This window comes from Haliotis asinina, chromosome 14 (assembly GCF_037392515.1).
Source record: "Haliotis asinina isolate JCU_RB_2024 chromosome 14, JCU_Hal_asi_v2, whole genome shotgun sequence".
In the NCBI taxonomy this organism is placed as follows: Eukaryota; Metazoa; Mollusca; class Gastropoda; order Lepetellida; family Haliotidae; genus Haliotis; species Haliotis asinina.
The window spans coordinates 35,446,988-35,470,425 of record NC_090293.1 but is presented as its reverse complement, the minus strand read 5'-3'; the positions used below and the strand labels follow the sequence as shown (position 1 = coordinate 35,470,425).

At 37.6% G+C, this 23,438-nt stretch overlaps 2 protein-coding genes across 2 annotated transcripts; one reads left to right on the top strand and one right to left on the bottom strand.

Moving 5' to 3' along the window:
• Positions 1-1,188: 1,188 nt before the first annotated feature.
• LOC137261499 (F-box only protein 30-like) lies at positions 1,189-15,691 on the bottom strand. Its single transcript, XM_067799255.1, has 4 exons — positions 15,622-15,691; positions 11,973-13,616; positions 11,004-11,209; positions 1,189-1,822 (listed from the first exon to the last, which is right to left on the bottom strand). Exons 2-4 carry the CDS (start codon positions 13,537-13,539, stop codon positions 1,523-1,525), a joined length of 2,073 nt encoding a protein of 690 aa, XP_067655356.1. The 5' UTR covers positions 13,540-13,616; positions 15,622-15,691; the 3' UTR covers positions 1,189-1,522.
• Positions 15,692-16,047: 356 nt separating this feature from the next.
• LOC137260913 (gamma-secretase subunit Aph-1-like) lies at positions 16,048-23,417 on the top strand. The gene is made up of 7 exons (XM_067798449.1): positions 16,048-16,170; positions 17,686-17,812; positions 18,398-18,541; positions 18,964-19,058; positions 20,033-20,155; positions 20,753-20,880; positions 21,276-23,417. Exons 2-7 carry the CDS (start codon positions 17,700-17,702, stop codon positions 21,450-21,452), a joined length of 780 nt encoding a protein of 259 aa, XP_067654550.1. The 5' UTR covers positions 16,048-16,170; positions 17,686-17,699; the 3' UTR covers positions 21,453-23,417.
• Positions 23,418-23,438: the final 21 nt, after the last annotated feature.

Below are 23,438 nucleotides of genomic sequence, written 5' to 3'. Positions count from 1 at the left end.
CTGGCTTGACAAGGCACGATTATTACACCAGTCAAAATGGATAAAACACTGGCCTGCTTTTTGACCAGTTTGAACATGCTCCCACATTTTCTGGTTGAGAAACTTTGCCGAGAGCATACTACCAACAATGTCTCCAAAACTTACTTGAAAAATCTGATTTCTAAGTCAAATTTGGCCTCAATGGCACCAAAAAGCAGAGCCATGCAAAATGATCAGCATACATCATTTTGCAATCTATTCCCACTATCTTTTGACTAAAGTCATCAAGAAATAACAAATGCTCCTGGATCAAATTAGAACCATGGAACTGCGATATGGTAACACACCAACATGAGTCAAAGTCAAATGGGTTGCCATGGAAACAAAAAACATATATTCTAAATATACCTAAATAGCAAAAGTCAGCATTCAACAACAAGGTCTTGTTTGTCCACCATTTCACGAAAGAATACCTATTAGTTTTGGAGAAATGGTCACTGAGATAGAAAAACATGCAAATTATCTGAAAATATAATGATCAAGGGACGGACAAGCAGATGGGTGCTACATCTACCATTAAATATTCCCAAAGAATAATAAGTCAGGTGGGATCAAAGATATGTTTTTCAACTTATGCATGTATACAGACTTCTCTCCATGACAGCTTGGTCAAGTGACATCAGTTATCAAGTTGTGAAGGTGTGAACAATGTCAACATTGAAAGCATTGTAAAAATCGAACCTATACCTTAGGAACAAATACATATTTGTTTAAGTACATTTTGAAAGGAAACAACAAATATAGGCATCACAGTAATTGGATGTGCAAAAAGTGACAGCCATTGTGTCACATTACACCTAAATCTTTGAAGAATTTTTAGAAAGAACAGAGCTATGACAGTTCCTGTGATTTTTTAGAAAAATGCTTAGCCCTTGTACTTTCACTGGAAAAGTAAACAAACAACACTAGAAAAACAGAGGACATAATATTTCTTCCATATCTGAATAATCTAGATGTTGTGAAAGATTATTACATATTGCAACATAGCAACACAGCTGTCATGGTCATGACTGGCATCAGTTTAAACTCCATAGTCATTGTAGTTTCACACATATTGCAAATGGAAAGGTTAACAATAGACAATGCATCACAACACAAGCTCAAAAAGGATTCAAAACAAAACATTCAAATCATTCAAACCCAGCCTGTCAAACCTAACCTCAGGCTGTTCACTTTGTATAAATCTATAAGAAGCAAGTTTCAGACTTTCCAATTTGTGACTTTCATACTTTCCACAGTGAGATTTAAGAAATGCATGGTATTCTAAAATATGTCAAACAACCTCCATGTAAGCCTAATAACGATGTTGGCATACCGTCTTGAGGGTCTGAAGTAACCACTCAAGCATCAGTAGACATAAGCCTATTTGTTTAACATGTATCAATGTTACATTCTAATGCATCAGTTTCAGTCTCGCTTTCTGTCAACTCTTTTGTTACAAAGGAACCTATGTGGAAAAGAAATCCTAAAAAGTTTTTCTGGATCAGTTCTCCATGACATGTTCGTTGTTGCCTTGCCTATCTTCTGGCACATCCTGAAACTGCTGATACCACTGATGAAGTTCACGCAGCTTCACCGACACAGACTCACGCTGTCGTTCCGCCAACAGTGACCGCAGCTCGTGGGCCATCGGAGCATCACCGGGAGGGTACACAAAGAAGGGTTTGTCTCTTATCATTCTGTTCTGGTTGAAGGCACAAGTTTTGAGATGTTCACCGATCGGATTATGGCCAGAAAAGTGCCACTGTTTCACAGGGCTAAAGGCCGTGCTGAATCTCCACCTCTGAAATGAATAAGAATGAAAGTTGTTTACTACTATTAGTACTAATCACATAACAGAAGATTGGTGATAGACACATAGGCCGAAGTACACATTCCTGTTCAACATATATTTTTTAATAGAGTCACCTCTTCTGCCTCAGGGTTCATACAGAATTTCAAGAAAAAAAATTTAAAGCTTTTTCAAGGCTTTTTTCTAGGCAATATTAATGCGAATATGACAAGAATCAGAGTAAATCAAATACAAATAATAAAAAACACAACTTCTGAGCACTGTTAGGTTCCATCTGAAATTCAAAACAGCATAAAGCAAAACCGTGCCTACACAGACATCAAGATTTAAGACCAGTAGACCTGAGTAAGTTTGTAGCCATCCAAACACCATGAACACCAATGAAAGAATATAACCGGACAGAATTTTCATACTTTTAAAACTTGTAAAAACAGTTGTAAGCAACCTATATTACAAACATCCACATCTAAACCCACACTTTAGATGTTACTTAGCAGACACAGTATCTAGATATTAATCAACACCAGCCAATCAAAACCATTTGAAACCAGTTTGAAGAGTTCTTCAGTAATATCCTGATATGTTGAGGGAGGGAAATTGGGGAGTTGGGCTGGTTTTTCAAACAAAACTGAGGAAGTGGTTTTCATCCAACTTACAAACCGACTGAAAATATACTTTAGACATAATTTCAGTATCTGGCATTTACTGTTGATATCAACTGGGATGCAACTGACAGCCAACACCCTGCCTTGCATGCTCAAGGCACATGCTCTGGACGTGCTAGCCATGTACTGTACATGCTCTGTCCCCACTACCCGTTTTGTGAGCAACAACAGGTAATACTGACAAAACAACCAGAGCCTAGTGGATAAAACCATCAAGCTAGTTAGGTAAGGTTTCAAGTTCAAAACCATGTATAGGTACATATACTGGTATCGGTATGTACATTGAAAGTATTCAATAATATGATATTTTACAAAACAAAAGTTATATCAATCTTCAAACCATGTAAGAATTCAACATCAAGGGCTATTCCTTAGAAAATCCCTTGGATGTAGGCATGTCTGTAGATAATCCACGGGAATTCATGGAGAATGCCTGCAAAACTGCCTGTACTCGGTAATTGGAGAACATGGCGAGACAATAGCGGGACAGTACTATAGGTTTATAACTATGGATATACCATTTATACAACATCCTTATTAATTTGAACAACATTTCAGCGTAGCTACAAACACTGTTATGAAGCAAGTGGGCACTTGCTTGATAATGATATTAGCATCCACACCTAAATGTCTTCATAAATAAAGAAGTTCTATATCCACTGAAAATCACAAACAAGGGCAGCTTTACGCAAAACAGGGAGTATTCTGGTGGTGATAGTCAACAGATTTCCACACTGTATTATTGAGAGTGAGCTACAAACACATCATGCTCAAAGGGCAAGGGAGGCAACTGGCTATATTAACCAGCCAGCTACAAATGGGTACGTTTTGAGGATGAGGCTGTGTGATAACACGCTGATTCTAACAGGCAGCATGTGTTTAACACTCCCTAGTGAGTCCATTAAGGTAAAAGAATGCCAGAAAAAAGGTGATACCCATTGGTCAAAAGGTGTGGAAGGCACATAACAATGATAGCTGATCATAACATTGGTACCACTGGTAGCACAATGACTGAGCCTAGTTTCAATTCCAGCCTAGTTAGGTAAGGAAGGAAACTTCTCTCAGGAAGAAGCCCTGGGGCTGACAAGAGCATAAATCACGTTCAGAGATAGAACTGTAACATTAGTGCTTGTCTATAAAACTTTAAACAAGTAAAACAAGCAAAAGGTTTCTACTTTCCCCACCTTTGCCATGGTTCCAAATAATCCAATGGTAAAATTCTTAATGCAAAACGATGCAACTTCCCACTTTAGTTTAAAGTATCATGAACATAAACTTCCTGGAAGTTTTAAGAAATGTTCAGTCACAACTTTTCCAGGCCTTCTAACATTTGTTCCCTTGTCAAGTATTTCAAACACAAAAACTGTAGTTCCAAAATCTTTTGTGCTCCATAATTAGATAATGTGACTGATTGCTTGGTTGTTAGGTCACCACAACCAATCTTGGATTATATAGATATATAAAAAGAGAGCAGCAAAAGGAGGAAAAGTATCCAAGGAAAGACTGACTGCTATTGTGTTGCAGTGCAAGTGGTGAAAAACTGAAACCTCTCGTAATAGGTAAATCAGACAATCCAATTTGTTTTCAGAATGTCAAGGAAGAGACACTCCCAGTTTTTTGGAGAGCCAATAAAAAGGCTTGGATGACATCCTATCTCTTCACTGATTGGTTGAACCAAATTAACAGACAGATGAAGAAACAAAAGAGGCGGATCCTACTTTTTATTGACAATGCACCATCACACCCTCATGACCTGTGTCTTAGCAATGTGACCGTAAAGTATCTCCCACCAAAAACCACATCTGTGCTTCAGCCGCTTGACCAAGGCATTATCCGTGCTTTCAAGCATCGTTATAGGAACTTGTGAAATCAATCACCATGTTGGATGTTGTGCAATGGATTTATACTTTCAAGCATCGTTATAGGAACTTGTGAAATCAATCACCATGTTGGATGTTGTGCAATGGATTTATACTTTGTGGCAGGAAACTACGAGTTTCACCATCACCAAGTGTTTCAGTGCATGCGGATTTTCCACTGATCGTGGTTCTAATCCTGATAGTGACAATGAGGATGATGACATTCCGTTGGCAATGCTTGTTGCAAACATGGCAAACACAGCCTGTACAGCTCAAGACTTTGTTGACTGCGACACAGATATTCCAACGGAAGACCCACATGACAAGGAATGGGAAAATGATATTTTGTCAAGTTTTATTGACGATGCAAAATGTATGGTGGATTGTGATGATGCAGGTGATGATGATGAGCCACCAGTCAAAGATCTAACGTACGCACAAGTATTGAAAATGTTCCGAGAGATCAAACATTTTGCCATGGTGAAAAATGAACAACATCTGCTTCATAATTGATTCATCTAGAATCTGTCACTGAAAATATGGTTATCAAACAAAAGATGACAACCAGTTCTCAATCCTTGCTGACAGATTTCTTTAAGTAGTATATGTATGTCAATAAAAAGAAATGAATTGTTCATCTGTGTTCCTGTTGTATTTGTCACATGTACATGTATCTGTCAAGGTAAGGGACGTAACTCCATTTTTTAACCCAACACTCTACTATCCTGACTTCTGTCTAATTCGGACTTTCTTGACAGTCCAAAGGGAGTCCGAATTAGACAGAGTACACTCATGTCACAGGATAAACGTATCTTAAATATTTCACAGAGTTGTTAATATAATACATATCTGAGAAGTATACACAGGCTTCAAGCAAAGACGTATTTCCCACTTGGTAACTATAGAGTTATACATCAACAACATTTTTACTGACAGTATCCAAACCTTTTCTGGTTTTACTGCGTACCGAAAAATGTTCGCACCCTGGTCTAAATATTACAAACATACCAATATATGAAATATTTTATATAGTATGGTTGGATTTCCAAATGGGTACACAACAACGGTAGAAAAAAGGAATGTGCAAACACTACAAGGTTGTTTATTATGTTATTATCTGAAGATGTAGAGACTTTGAATCGAAATAAAATGCCCACTTGATGTCTTTGGAATTAGGCGTTGGCGAAGGCTATCATAGAACTTACAGTTGTATATAACATGAACTTCGTCTTCAATAGTATTTTACATAATACAACATTATCATTAACACTAGCCAGACATTTTCTCATGAACTGAATACCAAGTATATTACATCCTGATCTAAACATTGTAAAGATTTGTTTGTTTTCTTTAATAATGTTAGACAAAAGATATTTTTCACAGTTCAACAAAGATTTATGAGAGTAACAGAAACACAGTGATTTGTGATCATGAAGGGATGAGTGCCACTCTTGGTACAGACAATCATTTAAGTCTTTCAACAAATTTACAGATAAATATTTTTATATCACCAACAGATTTTGTGTTCCATACAATTCCAAACCCATATCTGAACAATAAGTGCTTAACATAACTTAACCAAGTTGGTCGTTTTCTAGATTCAATTGACAATAAAAACTGATAACATTGATAAGGGTATCTATCAGGATGCATGTGTAATAATCTTAGCCAATATTTAATACATTTTAGTATGTAAACATGTAACAAAGGGAGTTGACCGCTTTCCCCATAACCAACAGTATTTGGAGATTTATAACCAATTTGTAGCATGAATTTGCAGAACTTCCGATGTACAATTTCAATATTCTCTCACTTTTGAAAACCCCAGATCTCAGAGCCATATCTATTGGTACAATTTTCTTATTGAAAATATATATTGCATCAGAAAAACACATATCATACCGTCCTATTAATGACTTAACAGGCCAGAGTGCTTTACTAGCTTGCATAACATAAGTCCAAGGTACTTATAAGCACTTACAGTTTCCACAGGTGAACCATTATATAGCCATTTTTCATTTTTAGACACTGGACCACCCATCTTGAAGACAATAATTTTACTTTTATCAATATTTATATCCATGCCCAATTTGTAAGAATACATGTGCAACGCGTCAAGACAATGTTGGAGTTTAACAACAGAGTCAGCAACCAAAATAAGATCATTTGCAAACAACAATGCAATGATGTTTAGCATTTTTTCAGATATATAAATGCCATCTTGAAATTTAGTTTCTAGTAACAGTTTGAATTCATTTATGAACAAAGAAAACAGCACAGGGCTGAGGACACAGCCTTGACGCACTCCACAGGAGCTGTCAAAATATTCAGTTAATTTTCTAGCAAAATCATATGATACAGTGGCTTTAACACTACTGTACATATTTCGTATCAAGGTAAAAAATTTACCACGAATTCCAGTTTGTAAAAGAACATATAATAATTTATGCCTGTTAACCATATCAAAAGCCTTACAAAAGTCTATTAAAGCAACATATAGTTTAACACCTTTGCGAGTTATATATTTCTGTACAAGGGTCTGTAGAATAAAGACACTATCAACAGTGGAGTGATCCTTTTTAAAGCCTCCTTGGTATTCACCAACTAGTTCACAAAATTCCACATAGTATTCCAATCTTTTATTTAAAACTGCAGAGAAGAGTTTGCTTATCACATTTAGTAAAGAGATTCCTCTAAAATTGTTTGGATTACTCTTACTACCTTTCCTATATAGTGGCATAATGATACCAGTAGACCAAGATATTGGACAGTATCCAGTACAGTGTTCCCAGAAATTATTGAGAAAATCTTTGGGTTTTTTTCTAATGATGCTAAGATTGGAAAAAGGGCTTTCACTATGCACTAAGCATACTAAATAAGGGAGACAACTCTTGAAGGCTTAGCAGGCAGCTCATTACGTCAAGAGTTATCTCCCTTGTCTGAGCAGACGGCTTCCTGTGTTGACATGGCAGAATTTACAGCAAGAGAGAAAAGAAAGCTCATTCTAGATGATTTTGAAAGGGGTGAGGCTGATGCTAAAGTGTTAGCTTGTAGACATGGTATTCCTCTGTCTACAGTATACAGAACTTTGAAGAATATTCAAACAGGAACCGGGATAGAGCACAAAGCAGGGGCAGGTCGGCCTTGGAAATTCAGTGTTGTGGATCGCCGAAGACTTGGGCAGATTGTGAGTAGGGGCAAATTGAAAAGTGTTGAGAACATCAGAAATGAAATGATTAGCAGAGGAAGTCCTCAGGTATGCAATGAAACAGTTAGGCAGGAATTACAGAGACTTAATTGGGTGAAAAAACGTGGAATTCCCTCGCCCTTGATGAAAGATGCACAAAGGAAAAACGTTTAAACTGGTGTCAGGCTCATGAAAATCAAGATTGGGATAATGTTTTCTTTTCGGATGAAAGTTCTGTTTGGCTTTTCCCTAATTGTGTGAAAATTTGGACCAAAGATACTGTCAAACCTATCTACCAGCGACCAAAACATAGCCCGAAGTTTCACATGTGGGGTGGCATATCGGCTCGTGGAGTGACGCCATTGTGTGTTTTCATGGGAAACTTGACAGAAGAAACATACGTTGACATTCTAAATGGTCACCTTCTTCCGACAGTACAAACATTGTATGAAGATGATTGGATTTTCCAGCATGATAATGACCCAAAACACACTGCGCGCTACACAAAACAATGGTTGTCGGGCGAAAATGTTCAAGTTTTAGATTGGCCCAGTTACAGCCCAGACCTAAACCCAATTGAGAATGTGTGGGGAGTCATGAAGGACAGAATAAACCAAAAGGGACTGAGAAATATTGAAGATATGAAGGCCGAGGTGGTCCAATATTGGGATACCCTGTCACACGATTACCTACAAACTTTGATGGGTAGTGTGCCTAGGCGTATTCAGGCATGCATTGCTGAGCGAGGAGGTCTAACAAAGTAATAAAACAAGACTGAGACTGTAAAAGGATGATGTTTTAACATGTTTATGTAAGTAAAACGCCAGAAGTTAATAAACGTAATGAGTTACATGACGCAACATGATTCTCAATAATTTTTGGGAATACTATATGTAATATCTTATTAAAGAGAGTAACTAAATATGGCACAGGACATCTTCATGATACCATCATCACCCGGGGACTTATTGCATTTCAAGTTTTTTATGGCATTAATAACATCCTGTTCGTTAAAGTCTACTGAGAGAATATTATCTGTAACACACTTTTTCACAAGACGCCAAAACACTGTACAATCATTAGAACTCGCTGCATCATGTATAGCTTCAGTTATTGAATGCTTATGACGTTCCTTCTTGGCTCTACATGTATACTTGAAGTTATTTCTGCTTCATGTCTCTACCACAGGTTTTGAATATATACTGTAGAATCTCCAAAGCCTTTTCAATATCAAAATGTAACATGTCAACAAACTTATTAAACAGATTCTTTGAACTTTGACTTTTCATGTTTTCACACTACTGTTTTGCATTATCAGGTTTCCATTTAAACTTACATCGAACACTGTTATTAACATTGTCATCTGGGACTGGCACAACCACAATAAACAGAAAATAATACTGTGAGGGGGAGATGATCAGATTCTGTACGAGAGACAACTCTAAAGTCCTCCACACAGTGGTATAAAGCAGAAGACACTAGAACATAATCAGGTGCACTGTAGCCTGTTGGGCCAATGTAGGTGAAGTCGCCTTCATCAGAAAACCTGCCATTTAATAAATACAAACCAAACATTTTACACAATTCTAGAAGATCTCTTCCATAGTTGTTCACAACTTTGTTTCTATGGTTAGGAAACAATTGTGGAGCATCAAACTCCTCATATGTACCATCATCTAGTGGTAGGTATTATCATAATCAGGGCTGAACAAATTTTGAAAACTTCAGTCACCCTGCAGGGCGAGTACTTTATTTTTGTACTCGTCCTGCAAGATTTTCACTCGTCCTACTTTTTAACTAAAATAATCTGCAATCTCACCATGATCATGATGTGTTTTCTCGAATAAAAGATATTGATTCCTATAGAATGTGTTATTGTCTTTTATATAGTCAGTGAACAAACATTATTCTATACCTTAGGATCCAAATACGTACCTCACATATACAATCTCTTGTTCAGTTATAGCACTGTCAGTTGAGCCATCTGATAAGACACTGACAAATCTACTCTTCTCAAGTTCACTAGCTGTATTTTCCTTCACTACATTTGCTATGGATAGTACAAAAGTCGCACAAGCATTCCTATTCAAATAGTTTGTTCCAAGGGAGAGGCCATTCTTGGACTGTAATTGGCAAAAACTCACAAATTTTGAAAAAGGTTCCCCTTCCATGGCAACATAATAAGCTGTATGTAAAAAGCTTGTTATAGATCACGCTGTTTTTTTCGTCAACTTTCTGCATTGACTTAGTGTATTGTGCTGTTTGTGGATTTTCAACGACTTTCTCATGTTCACAACACTGAATGTGCTTCCTACTTTTGTCGTGGAATTTCAGTGTCTCCCTCCTAAATTTATCTCTAAGACCTATCACAAGTCCACATTTTGGATCTGACAGTTTGGGGTATTTTCGGCATGGAATACAAAATAATTCATCTTCCGACTCGCTAAATTTCGCCCATTTAAATTCCTTAAACCACGTTGGTTGTACTAAACGTTTTCGTTTTTCTGTCATATTTCTTTTGACTCAGCTTTCTTTGTTGAATTTGTTTTTCTTCCGTTTTCTTTTCCCATCTCCTGCCCCTCCCACATACTTTCGAATGTGCATGCTGGCGTTTGTTAATGCTAGCAACAAGCCCCTTACATCCACGACAATAGCAACAGTAGAATTACCTCCCCTCCTTATGTATTTAACACTGTTATTGATTTATTATTGCATAAGCGACACGATCAATATTAGTACGCTGTTATTGATCTGTGCACGTTTTCGATTCTTAAATGGCTTGTAAAATACTTTGTTTAATAAATTGAAGACGTTATGTGTTTTATTTGACAGCAAAAAAACGGTACTCGCCCGATAGGACGAGTAGTTTGTATTTTCAACTTGCCCGACATGAGGTACCACTCTTAAATACGAGCGGACGAGTGGATTTGTTCAGCCCTGATAATGAATATAATCCAGCTCTGTGCCAGTGCAGCTGTTGAAGTCTCCACAGATAATAAAATCGCACTTAGGAAATTCTTCCATAATTTTAAATAAGTTCCATGTTATCATTACAAGAGGGTGATTCTGGTTTTATGTAAACACATCCTAAAATAATTATTTTATTTGGGTTTAAAGGACGTTTAGTAACAAGAAAAACACAGTCAATCCACTCATCGTGAAATCTTGTGAACAGAGATGAAATAGCATTGCTTACACATATACCAACACCACCACTGTACCGTCCTAGAGTGTTACGTTTAGGTCTCACCGACTGAAAAGCTGTAAAATCATCCAGTATCTCGTTAAAATCCTCATCAGTTTTGGCCCAAGTTTCAGTTAGGCATATTATTAAATACTCAGAAATAAATTGTATAAAGTCAGGGTTAGTAATTTTGCTGAAAAGACCATTTATATTCCAGATACTGAATCTTGGATTATTTCAATTAATCCACCAATTATGCCATACATTCTTGACTTACATTACAATATGACTGCCATGTGACCTTCTGCTCTGCATCCTTGACCTTCTCCCAGACCTGTATAACAATACCACGTTCATCCAGTAGACTACAGCAGATGTCACGGAGCAGTTTACAAGTGAGGGCCAGGTTACACAGGCTGAACGAGTCTAAGTGTCTGGCAACGTGCTGCAGCACCTCGAAGGGAAGATTCAGAAGCTCCATACCTGTAACCGTGACGACAGACATCTGATACAAACACACATGTCCTTGTAATTCACTAGAAGCTTGAATCCAAGAATTCATATGTTTAAGTATACAATATTGGTTATCAAAAAAATGGTAGTTACTAAGTAGGCAGAATAAGCCAGCTCCAGTGAAATGACACCAACCCTATTATACAAATTTGGTACAGAAAATAACCATTTGTGTACATGCATGCTTATATCACATGCATTATGTAATGCTGAATAAATACAATGTACATTAAATCATTCATGTTACTCAGACATATGTCCTAATATTATACAAAGTTCTCAATAGCTGTTATCAATCAGACAAACTGAAGCTATCATTATTAGTAGTAGTATAATAGCTGTTTTAACTGAAGTGACAAATACAGCTGCACTATTACATGACTGAAGCTAAAATAACATTGAAGTCTATTAGAGTTTTATAATGATCCTTACACATGGTACATGATATAACACTGATTTCACTGAACATCATCACTACAGTTTCATTAAGAAGAAAAATGGAAAGAACATCTAAAGATCACCTTTAGCACCTGTTTTAGTTATCAACTGATTATAAGTTATTTCCACATATTATTTGATAAAATATATAATGGGGAATGTTATTAAACAAGCTGTAAGGATCTTAGCAAATATACTGCATCATACAGAAAGAAATGTATTGTGTATTGTATCATTGCATGAAAACTCATGAAGGATTGGTACCTAGGTTTTAGCTTCACAATTACATACACACCTGTATCATTCCAGGTAGGTACATCTGGCATGGAGAGGCGGGACTGCACTGATATTGGAGAGTAGGCTCGGTATGAGGTGAATACCTCCATATCCAGGTGATCACCAGCAGGCTTGGGAGCACAGTCAGAGGTAGACTCGGACTCCAAACTGTGCTCTGAGGTCGCGGTGGTCTGGTATTGCACACAGGGTATTGAACGATGATCACAATCATATTCATTGACAGGTATCTGATTACTGTGTTCACAATCTGGGCTGACATTTTGAGTTGGACAGTTTGTGTCCATATCATCGGATTGGCCTTTGTCATTTTGATCTTTGGTGGTAATTGGAACATTGCTGTCAATTGTTTCTGCTAAACCATAGCTCTCTAATAATGCACTATGTACAACAGACACACCATGTTTTCTTGGCTGAAAGCGTCGAAAGGAAAATGTACATCCAAGATATGCCAGAGGACATCTTTGTTCCATCCATCCATTCAAACAACTTTGGATATCATTGTGAACATTCTTAAAGTGCCATGCATACTCATCTCGACGGAATTCCTGAGCACATAAAAAGGTGAACATTTCAGGGGGTTTGGGTTGGTACTTTGTGATGCAGTCTATGTTAATATCCACGCCAAGGACATCACAGAGTCGTGTATTGTTGTCCAGTTTCCTTGTCAAGTTCTTGCTATTGTTATTTGTCACTACCACTTCATCTACATCTTGAGCAGGTGTCATTATATCAGTGTCCACGGGTTCTTCAGTATTATCACACCTGGAGACATCTGGCATCGGATTAGACTGTTCACTGGGCACTTGGTTGGTCTTCTTGTTTTCTTGGTCACCAGTCTCATTAATATTCTTTAGAGAATGGCTTGAAATAGCCATATGATTGGAAGCGAGATCGAGTGTTGTTGAAAGACTATCGGCAGTTTGTTTGGTGGCTCTGATTAGTCGACTACACACGCTACGTTGCAATCCTGGGGGATAGTTCCCAAGATTCCATGGCGTATTACCACCTTCGTCATCAGACACATTTCTTGAAGTTTCTTCTGATGTGAGCATGTCAGATTCCATTGAGCTACTTCGATGACTGAAAGGGGCTGCTGGGTATCTAGTGGTGAGGCGATTTCGCAATATTCTCTTTGTCTTTTTCGGAGCATTCAGTGTTTCAGCCAACATCCTTTGGTCCCGCATTGCCAGTGCAACATCCAGCTGCCCACAATGAACTTTCAGAATGTTGGAAGGTAGTGGCATCTTTTTCTTATCTTCCACAGAATACATTGGCCATCGGTTCCATTCAATGGGACAACACAGAACACTAGCAGGACACACCTCAAGATGAATTCCCAGTTTCTTCCGCTGCATAACAAGTGGGCAACCATAGAGGAAGTTGATGCATGGAACTCGTTCATCTGGACATAGGTAGGAGTGTTCTGACTGCAAACATTGATGAAACCGTGCTCCACAACCAACTTCACAGACAGCCATTGGGCAGCTTGTGGTGTAGTCTGCCTTGGCTGCACAATGGCGACTGATACAACTTTCACAGTGGACATGAGACATGGTTACACACATAGATCATGCACTATACCTCCCGTGGTATATGACCCATACTGATCAGTCCTTTATCTTCAGTCACAGCAGTGGACCATCTGGGTTTACAAAAATAAAACAGACTTTCAGAATTGGTTCAGGTTATAAATTGTATAGTTCCATCATGTCAGTGTATGATTGCAAACAAATACAGTGGAAACCTGATAAGTAAACTTTCAAGGGACTCGTCAAATTTGTTTACTTATCAGGTTTTTTACTTATCCAAACTTATCAATATCTCCAAATGACAGAGTAACGGATAAGTTTTGTAAGTAATATAACATGTTTTATTGCACCGGTCTACTCACTGATACTCCCAAGCTACATATAACAATGAACAACTCATCAGGGCTGGCCTCCAGTTGTCAGTGTATTGTAAACTGCTTACGCCAGAGAAGCTGTAAGTGGGATGTTTATTTACTTGGTGACAGACACATGTCCCTCATGTCGCATTATGTGGTGATCGCTAATTTAGTTATCAGGTCTCGTTTGGTCAGTAATTTACTTCCAGGGACCATGTAAAAACGTTTACTTAAGCGGTATTGGTTACTTATCCAATTTTAGTTAACAGGACTCAAATAGAGAAGATTAATGAAGAAGTTTGCCAGGACCAAAGAATAGTGTTTACTTATCCGATATGTTTAGTTAAGCGGTTTTTACTTAGGCGGTTTCCACCGTAGTGCCCAAATGGAAAACGTCATCACTGTACATCACCAAAAGTTTCCCATATATTGCCTGTCATCAGCCAATTACCAATAGAGCTGTTTGTTCTTGTTCTTTTGCAGAATGCAGAAAAGCTCCAATCCTTTAAGTCTTTGCAGAGTTACCCCAACAAGCTAAATAAGCAACATCAATTCATACTGTTAAATTTAGTGCACATTTACCTACTCATACCAAAAGGTAATGGAAACAAATGGAATGGGGCGACATGGTAACTGATACAAAGAAAGGTTACACTAGGCCATGGAGCCATATGATTTTAGTTCACTATGGACATCTACATGTGGTTATAATGCCATTTTGCACACTCATACCATTCTGTTACCAGATCGTGGTCAGACCTGGTCTTCAGCAACTCATTGTCATAAAAGGTGACCCACAGGATCAGATGGTCAGATGACTTGTTGACTTGGTTGATGCATGTCATCATATCTAAATTGTGGGTATTGATGTTCAGGATGTCAGCCACTGAATTGTCTTATTGTCCTGACAGAATTATTTACAACACCGTTTAGGTGGGAAATGCTAATTGCAGCATCACCATGGCTGCACAAAATACAGACAAAAGCAAATGAAATTGAAGCTTACTGAGTGAAATGAATGTGTGCAAACACAAAAATAGATTCACATAGCACTGGAGGAAAATTAGTGAATCATTAGAACCCCAATTTCGCTGGCTTTCATTTCAACATGTTTTATTTTTTTCAACTTTATAGGCTGCTTTGGCACTTTTAGATGACTTGTTTCAGTAAGTGCATACTGAAAGGTATCAGAATCTGCAAAGTTGTGTTTTACGTTACATGTGACCTTTAATCATTCCATACCTAAGAATAGATGGGGTTTTGTTTTATAGAAAGCCTTCCCTAACCCTAACCCCAATCCTCACCCGAAACCCAACATAATGTTAAATCTAAACACTAAACACTACACTTAATTAATAACCCCGATAAATTAAAATAATAATAAATAGAATACATTTCAAGACGGGGTTACGGTCGGAGCTCTTACCATTAATTTCTGGAACCCTGAATTACTATAATCTATCAAGCTATCCTGTAAATGTCAGATTAAACTTGATTTTCAAATTTATAAAAATAGTAATCAACAACAGTCCTTCAGTTACTTCCGAGCAGAAAATGCTACCGCCTGGCCTAAAAGTATGACGATACCAGTAATCGCCATATAAAGTATGACAGTGCAATGTCATGTTTGGTTTTGTATACTTTTACTAATAATAGGTTTCCTTCTGGTTTTCATCTAGATTTTTCCATTTATGTTTAGGTCAAATGCATTCTAGATCCCGAAGTAAATAATTCTATATCGAAATGAAAACATCTGGATTACCTTGAGTCATCGTAAAGTATTTCTTAACATTTTTGTTTGATGTGGAAGAGGCCACAGCTGATGGAAACGCGATGTCCCACATAAAGATAACACGTATATGTTTTCAAACCCCGAGTTAAACATGAACCAAGGAGATATAGTATCTTTCAATCGTACGTCTGAATCTTATTCGACGATTATTTGTACCTAAATATCTTTCCTCCGATATCATTGAGGCCATCGATAAGTATTAATAAGGACATTACGAAAACAAACGCTCAGCACAAAAAAAACAATTTGATTATCAGAGCTATATAGCGGCACTGACAATTCCAAGATAGTATTGCGCACACATACAACGTACATGGGAAAATGACATGTTCGAAAATTACTCTAATAGTACACAATAAAACTTAAGGAATATATTTGTCCAATGGAAAATGTTTTATTATTCATTTCCTCATAACCGGAAACAATCATTTGTCATGAGCTACTTCCGTGTTTAAACAGCAAGGTTCAGAAGTGGGAAAACATTGGCTGATAACTTGGATATTTTTGCATTTTGAGAAGGTACCACACACGAGATATTCTGTAACCCAATATGTGTAGTTGGACTTATGAAACTCTTTCACAAATTGTATAAATGTACTCGAATGTTGGCTATAGACAAGTTTAGCGACTGTGAAAAGCTACAGCAGAAGAGGCCCCGCACAGGAAATGATATTTATTAATTTAATTTTCTCCAGTTAACATTTTAATTTTCTAATGTTAACATATAAGTGAACTTGAAATAAGCGAAATTTAATTGAATTATCTAAATGCTAATGTTTCCTGTTAACATTTAAATGAACATGAAATAAGCGATTTTAATAGAATTATCTAGTAATACCCCCACTGTCCTAATGATATTGTCCTACAATTTGTGGTATCATGACTAAATTTGAGGCTCTGCACAGTTCCATATGCCTTCATGGAGACAATGAAGTCAAGTATGGTGCAAACCAGTGTCACTGTGGTAGGAGACAGTAAATAATGAGAATTGTTGAAGCAGCAGGAACACAACAAATGGCATGAATGTAGTTTCACTGGCACATCCCTAACCAGAAAAAGCCTGCTCACCATGGAACAATTCACAGACTCACACTAGTGCACCCAGGGTATCATTACAGCGATGGGTGACTCATGCGCCATTGCTCCCTTTTCCCATATTTTCAGAGCCAAACAACCTTTGGTCTCCCAATCTTTTACGGACATAGTTAGGTTAAACTTTACTGTGTAATCAAATATATCCAATCTGAAACATGTCAGTCCAGGGCTTGTCAGTGCAGTTCCAGAACCAATGGATCAACAAAGATGCACCATCATGCATTGTGTTTTTGTGCTTGCACGTCAATGCAGTGCATATAACCTTGTTGAATGAACAGTTATCAACAAGTGATGGTGATAAGGAATAGTACCCTCTAATTGCATCACTACTTAACTATGTCAGTGCAGTTCCAGAAACAACTGCCAGGGGTTTACCTTGAGTCCTGTATTTGAGGATCCCTGGAACTCACACTCTTAATTTTAAGGGGTCACAGACTCTTAAATAATATTATTTATTCTATGTTATAATATTGTTGCAATTCAGTTACTGTTATTGTGTTTTGTATCATGATCATCACAGTAATTAAACTGAAAATGATGTCATAACCTGGTCAGTATCAGACTCCGTGATAACTTATTGTTACTTGATCAACACGTTATAAAAAAGTACTTGAATGTTTATTGCATCCCTGTGGACACACTGATCTATTTAGTTGTGTCCGTTGTCAATTATTATACATATATCACACACTAATTTGCATCTTGTAAATCCCTGCAATGGCTCAATAAAGATGCACCACTCTGCAATGTTTTTGTGCTTGCATGTACTAATGATCTTGTTGAATGAACAGTTATCAGCAGGTGATGGTGCTCATGGTCCTCAGGAAGAGTGTCCACTAATTGCATCACTAATTAACTAAGACAGTAATTCGGCAAAGCATGTTCAGCACTAAGTAATCTGAAAAAGTTCATTCTTTGATAACCCATTATTTTTCCCAGGGATATCTGTCAAGATGACTTTAATGGAATTCTTCGGGTGTACTTTCATTGCCTTTGGTCCCCCATTGGCAATGTTTGTATTCACTATTGCCAGAGATCCCCTCCGAGTGATTGTACTGATAGCAGGGTAAGTGTATTGAGAACATTCAGCCAGTATAGCCAGGTAAGTGACCTTACATCATTCTGTCTGGATAGCATGCTAAGTGAAGTGACCATGTTCCATTGCAATAACAGGGTAAGTGACCTTACATCATTCAACTAGGATAGTAGGCTAAGTTAAGTGGTAATATTCAACCAGAATAGGTGGTTAAGTGACTTAACACGTTTAACAGAATTCAACCAGGATGCTTGACTAAGTGTAGTAGCAGTGTTCAAACAGGATAATGGAGTAAATGACTTAACATTCAATTAACATAGACTTGACAATCAAGTAGGGTACAAGGTAAATGACTATATTCAACCAGGATAGCAGGGTAAATGGTCACAGAACATTCAACCAGGATAGCAGTTTGAATAATTTGGCAACATTCAAATAGGCTAACAGAGTAAATGATTTTAAGAGCATTCAACCTATCAGCCAGAATAGAAACCAGGATAGCAGTGTGAATGATTTAACAACATTCAACTAGCATAGCATGTTGAGTGGCCTGATAACATCTTGTATATTTTTTATGTCTATATAATTACTGACATTGCGGCCTATTTCTTTCAGAGCATTCTTCTGGTTGCTAGCACTGCTGATATCCTCCATACTGTGGTATGCTGTAGTTCCTCTCCAGAATGATCTAGCATTCGGACTGGTTTTCTCAGTTATTTTCCAAGAGCTGTTCAGGTTCCTCTTCTACAAACTTTTAAGGTAAATATTGCTTTTTGAAGATTCCTGTTGTGTTCAAAGCTGTGCCGATACAGCCTTGTGTCAGCAATATTCCAGCTACATGGCACCGGTCTCTAAATATTCGAGTCTGGACCAGACAGTTATGTGATCAACAGCATGAGCATCCATCTAGGCCATTGAGATATGATGACACATGACAGCCAAGGCCTCATGCCAGACTACCCATTCCCTTTAGTCACCTTTTACGACATGGGTGTACTGAAGATCAGTTCTAGCCCAGATCTTCATGGTTGTCCCCCTATGATCTCACTCACCTAGTTTGATGTAAGGAGAGGTTGGATACAGAATCTTCGTCTTGTGTTCTGTGAATGTTATGTATCTATTTGATCATATTTAGCATCTCTTTCTTCTTCTTTTTCATATTCAACATTCCTTGTTTGCAGGAGAGCTGATGAAGGCCTACAGAAAGTTAGTCAGACAGCCCAAACTGAAAACGTCACTCCGAAAGACATCTCCAATAAACACATTATGGCGTATGGTAAGTTTAATGATCTCCGAGAATCACTTACGTGATGTGGAACAGTGACTGAGGAGTCACTAGGAAGAATATATTGAGTACTGATGTATAGTATTCTGTACTGATGTATAGTGTTCTGTACTGATGTATAGTGTTCTGTACTGATGTATAGTATTCTGTACTGATGTATAGTGTTCTGTAGTGATGTGTAGTGTTCTGTACTGATGTATAGTGTTCTGTACCGATGTATAGTGTTCTGTACCGATGTACAGTGTTCTGTACTGATGTATAGTGTTCTGTACCAATGTATAGTGTTCTGTACTGATGTATAGTATTCTGTAGTGATGTATAATGTTCCCAGAAATATTTGAGAAAGTTGTTTTGACAAATGACTAATACATGTATTTACACTACTAATGTTTTACTTGAAAAATATTGAAAACTTGAAAACAGTATAAATATCTATTGCAATTGTAAACTAAAGAAGTTGTAACTTGTAACAATTTCTGTGAGGAATAATGGATAACAGCATGTTCAACCTACATGTGTCTGATTGTCAACACTCTAAGCAGACAAGAACATGAAACAGTCCTGTATATATGGGTACAGTTGAACCCTAGTGTCTCGAATTTGGAATCCTGGAGTTGTGTCAAACTTATCTTTGGTCCCTACCACTTTCCTTACATCTATCATTATTTCTCTGCTGACTGATGTGTCAAACACTCAGATATATCAAAGCGTTTCCTTTGTCCCCAACGAGTTTGACACATCTTATGCAGTACAATAAGTGAAATACGAATAATAACAATAATAAGGCCACTTATATGGCGCTGAACTTCACCGCACAGGTGTGCGTTAAGTGCACATAACACGATGGACATATGGCATCACATAACCTGCATGTGAAGCGAGATATGATATTCAGTCTCTGTATCACCATAAGATCACACTTATCCAGTAGATTCTTAACTGTTGTTGCTATGGCTGGTTTTCAGTGTCAGGTTTAGGCTTTGGCATCATGTGTGGGGCGTTCTCTCTGATCAACGTGCTAGCAGACATGGTGGGTCCAGGCACCATTGGTATCCATGGAGATTCTCGTTTGTTCTTCCTCACATCAGGTAAATATTTACAGCTCTTTTACCCTGTGGCGACTTTCATTTGATGTAGGCCTCCCAGAATGAATGTTTTGTGTCTTTTCTAATTCCTACTTTGATTAATTGGTTATTAATTATTTGATTCACTTACCGCATGATTTCTTTGTCAGCTCACTTTCTTCATTGAGTGAAAGTTGTGCAGGATATCTTGTCCTTGTGTTTTGTTTTGGCCTGACTGGGATCTGCATATTTCATGTCTTTGGGTTTCATTTCTAACTTGCATTTCCAACATTTCCAACTTTCACTTATTCTCATACACACAGTTTTCACTTTTCACATACACACAAACAGTTTTCACTCATTCACATACACACAAACAGCTTTCACTTATTCACATACACACAAACAGTTTTCACTTGTTCACATACACACAAACAGCTTTCACTTATTCACATACACACAAACAGTTTTCACTTGTTCACATACACACAAACAGCTTTTACTTATTCACATACACACAGTTTTCACTCATTCACATGCAAATAACCTTCACTCATTCACACACACTAACATGCAAAGGAATAGCAGTGCAACTGCCTCACTGTATGTTCTGTGTTCCAGCGTTCCTGACCCTGTGTTTCATCCTGCTACACACATTCTGGGGTGTGATCTTCTTCCATGCCCTGGACAAGAAGCAGTATGTGGTAGTGGCTGGTGTTGTAGCATCACATATGCTGGTGTCGTGTCTGGTGAGTCAGTCTAACATAGCTATGTGCATCATGTTCCCTCAGGGGCGGTGAAGTAACTTAGTGGTTAAAGCATTCACTCATCACACTGAAGACCCAGGTTCTCATCCCTACATGGTGCAATGTGTGAAGCCCATTTATGATGTCCCCTGCCATGATATGCTCACTCACTCACTCAAAACATTTTTCACCTTCTTTTTGTTGTCTGGTTGATGGCATATCATGGCAAAAAAAATTTTCCCACTTTCTTCATATTTCGGGTCGGTGGATCTGTAAACCATGTGATTGAAAAAGGGTCTGAATTATCTTTCTGTCTATCCATCTATCTGTCTATCCATTGTCACACTATTACCAAAAAACATTTAGCATACTTATTTGATCATGTTCTTGTATTTCAGTCACTACTGAACGAGAGGACAGAGCACCGCCCAGAACCACTCTACCTCGCAAGCATCGTGCCAGCTTACTTCATTATGATCCTGATGGCTGTTGTGGCCTTTTTCATGGCTGGTGGATCCCTCAAGAATATACAGAATGCCTTCAAGTGCAGGAAAGGGCGATATGAAATGGAGTGAAGGGTGAAGAGAGTCCCCAAAGCATTGTCGCATCATCATGTGAGGTGATCTGTCTGAAACCGGACTCATCAACGTCAGTTGACACCATTACTCTTTTTGACATGTTTGTCGTTCATCAAGAACACTTGTGCATCTGTAGAAACACACATTTGTAATGAAGCGCAGGATATCAGTATGTTTGAAGATATTTCAGGTTTGAAATCATGATTTCAAATGGTGTTATGGTAAGTGTTTTTGACATACTTATATTGTCATATCACTTGTAGCTCATGTTCTGAAAAATCTGGAAACACCTGAAAACCTCTATAAAATGGGTAAAGTGTGCTCAGCTTACTATTCTAAACCTGTTTGTGATCCTTCAATGAGATCGCTGTTCATGCTTTTGATCACTGGATTGCCTGGTTCAGACTTGATTATCTACAGACTATCACCGTTTATTAGTTAATGCAGTGTAAAACTAACTCACTCACTCACTGTGATCGTTATACAGTCTGGTTCTGTTGCTTTTGGTTTTCTTCAGAAAAAGTCAATCTCCGCAAATTTAATTGCTTCAATTCTCCCCCCATTATGGGGTATAACTGGAAATACTGTTCACTGCAGTGGTAAACCAGTATTACCAAGGATAGCATTCTGTGCATTACATTATTACCTCTGTTGCAATTAAATGTGGAAACTGCTTACACCTGATACCCGGAGGGTCTTACATTATTACTCATTTTGTCTAAAGCTGCAGAGAAGTCTTCGTCATTTCAGTTTTACACAGCTGCATTTCACATGGTGTTGCTGTATTTTTGTTTCACAAAAAAAGAGATATGTTTGTCTAATTTTATGTTCACATCTTTGCTCTTATTGTATATATTCCATTTTAATTATGTTTTACACAGGTGTTGTACAGAATTGTATATTGTATGTTGGTGATTGTTTGTACAGTGCCTGGTTATGGGTGTCTACATTTACACAGGCATGTTAGATGTCAAGCTAGAGCTAGAGCTGACGGTTACAGGATCTCATAGTAATCCCACATTTACCCACAGTCAGTCGAGTGCTTGTCAGCACAGAGTAGGTTTCTAGCCAAGTGGTACCCATCACCAATCAGCATAACTGTGGGCATGTTTCAATAGTTGATCTATTACAGCAGCAGAAATACTGTTTAAAGCTGCTGTCAAATTCTACAGATTCCCTAGGGGCCTGACATCCCTGACTGATTCAGTATGTTTGTGTTGACAAAATGTTATTTCATCCGCAGGTTCACTGTGTTATGTTGATCATAGAAATGACATGAAGTTTCATCAATGAGAATGGGATCAATATTTCCTGAATTTTTACCGTATTTGTCAGAGATTTGTAAAACTGAAGCTAAATCTAGTCAATCTTAATATTTTTGTTTATTTCATGATTTGAGGGGAAATATCAGAATACACAAATTGTGCATATAGAATGTCTCGAAATGGTGGGAAGAAGCAGTTACAACAATACTCAAGGTTTTATTCATTGTGTTGAAAAAACGTTATGAACATGATGAATATAACTTGGCTAAAAGCAGAACAAGGCTGGAAATTGTTATTAGACATTTCTATTTCTTTGTGAATACTTATGTTGATGAAGTGCTGGAGAAGGGAGGAATTCCAGGATAGCTACATGTATTCTTTGTTAATATGACAGACATAGACATTGAGTGCTAGTAGCTTTCTCATAAACTGTCAAATAGTAACAACTAAGAGTATCAAAACATTTTTTAAAATAAAATAGGGGTTTCGCTTGATAAACATCTGGCGTATACATGCCAGTGCTGGTTCAGTTGTCATAACCATTTTATAATAATTATATATGTAATGTGATAAATGTTTTGTTTTGTGTAGTGAGAACATGTTGAATCGATAGTGTGATACATTCCATAAGAATGCTGTATTGTATTTTGTTAAAAACATGAATTTCTGACAAAAAAATAAAGTGCTGTACAACATATTTAGTCATGTTGTTGTCATT

Coding starts and splice junctions, on each gene's coding strand:
- LOC137261499 (XM_067799255.1), bottom strand. CDS start 13,539: ATGTGTGTAACCATGTCTCATGTCCACTGTGAAAGTTGTATCAGTCGC. Junction 11,210..11,972: donor ACCTACCTGGAATGATACAG/GTGTGTATGTAA, acceptor TCACGGTTACAG/GTATGGAGCTTCTGAATCTT. Junction 1,823..11,003: donor CATGGCAGTCATATTGTAAT/GTAAGTCAAGAA, acceptor TATTCATTTCAG/AGGTGGAGATTCAGCACGGC.
- LOC137260913 (XM_067798449.1), top strand. CDS start 17,700: ATGACTTTAATGGAATTCTTCGGGTGTACTTTCATTGCCTTTGGTCCC. Junction 17,813..18,397: donor GTGATTGTACTGATAGCAGG/GTAAGTGTATTG, acceptor TATTTCTTTCAG/AGCATTCTTCTGGTTGCTAG. Junction 18,542..18,963: donor CTCTTCTACAAACTTTTAAG/GTAAATATTGCT, acceptor CCTTGTTTGCAG/GAGAGCTGATGAAGGCCTAC.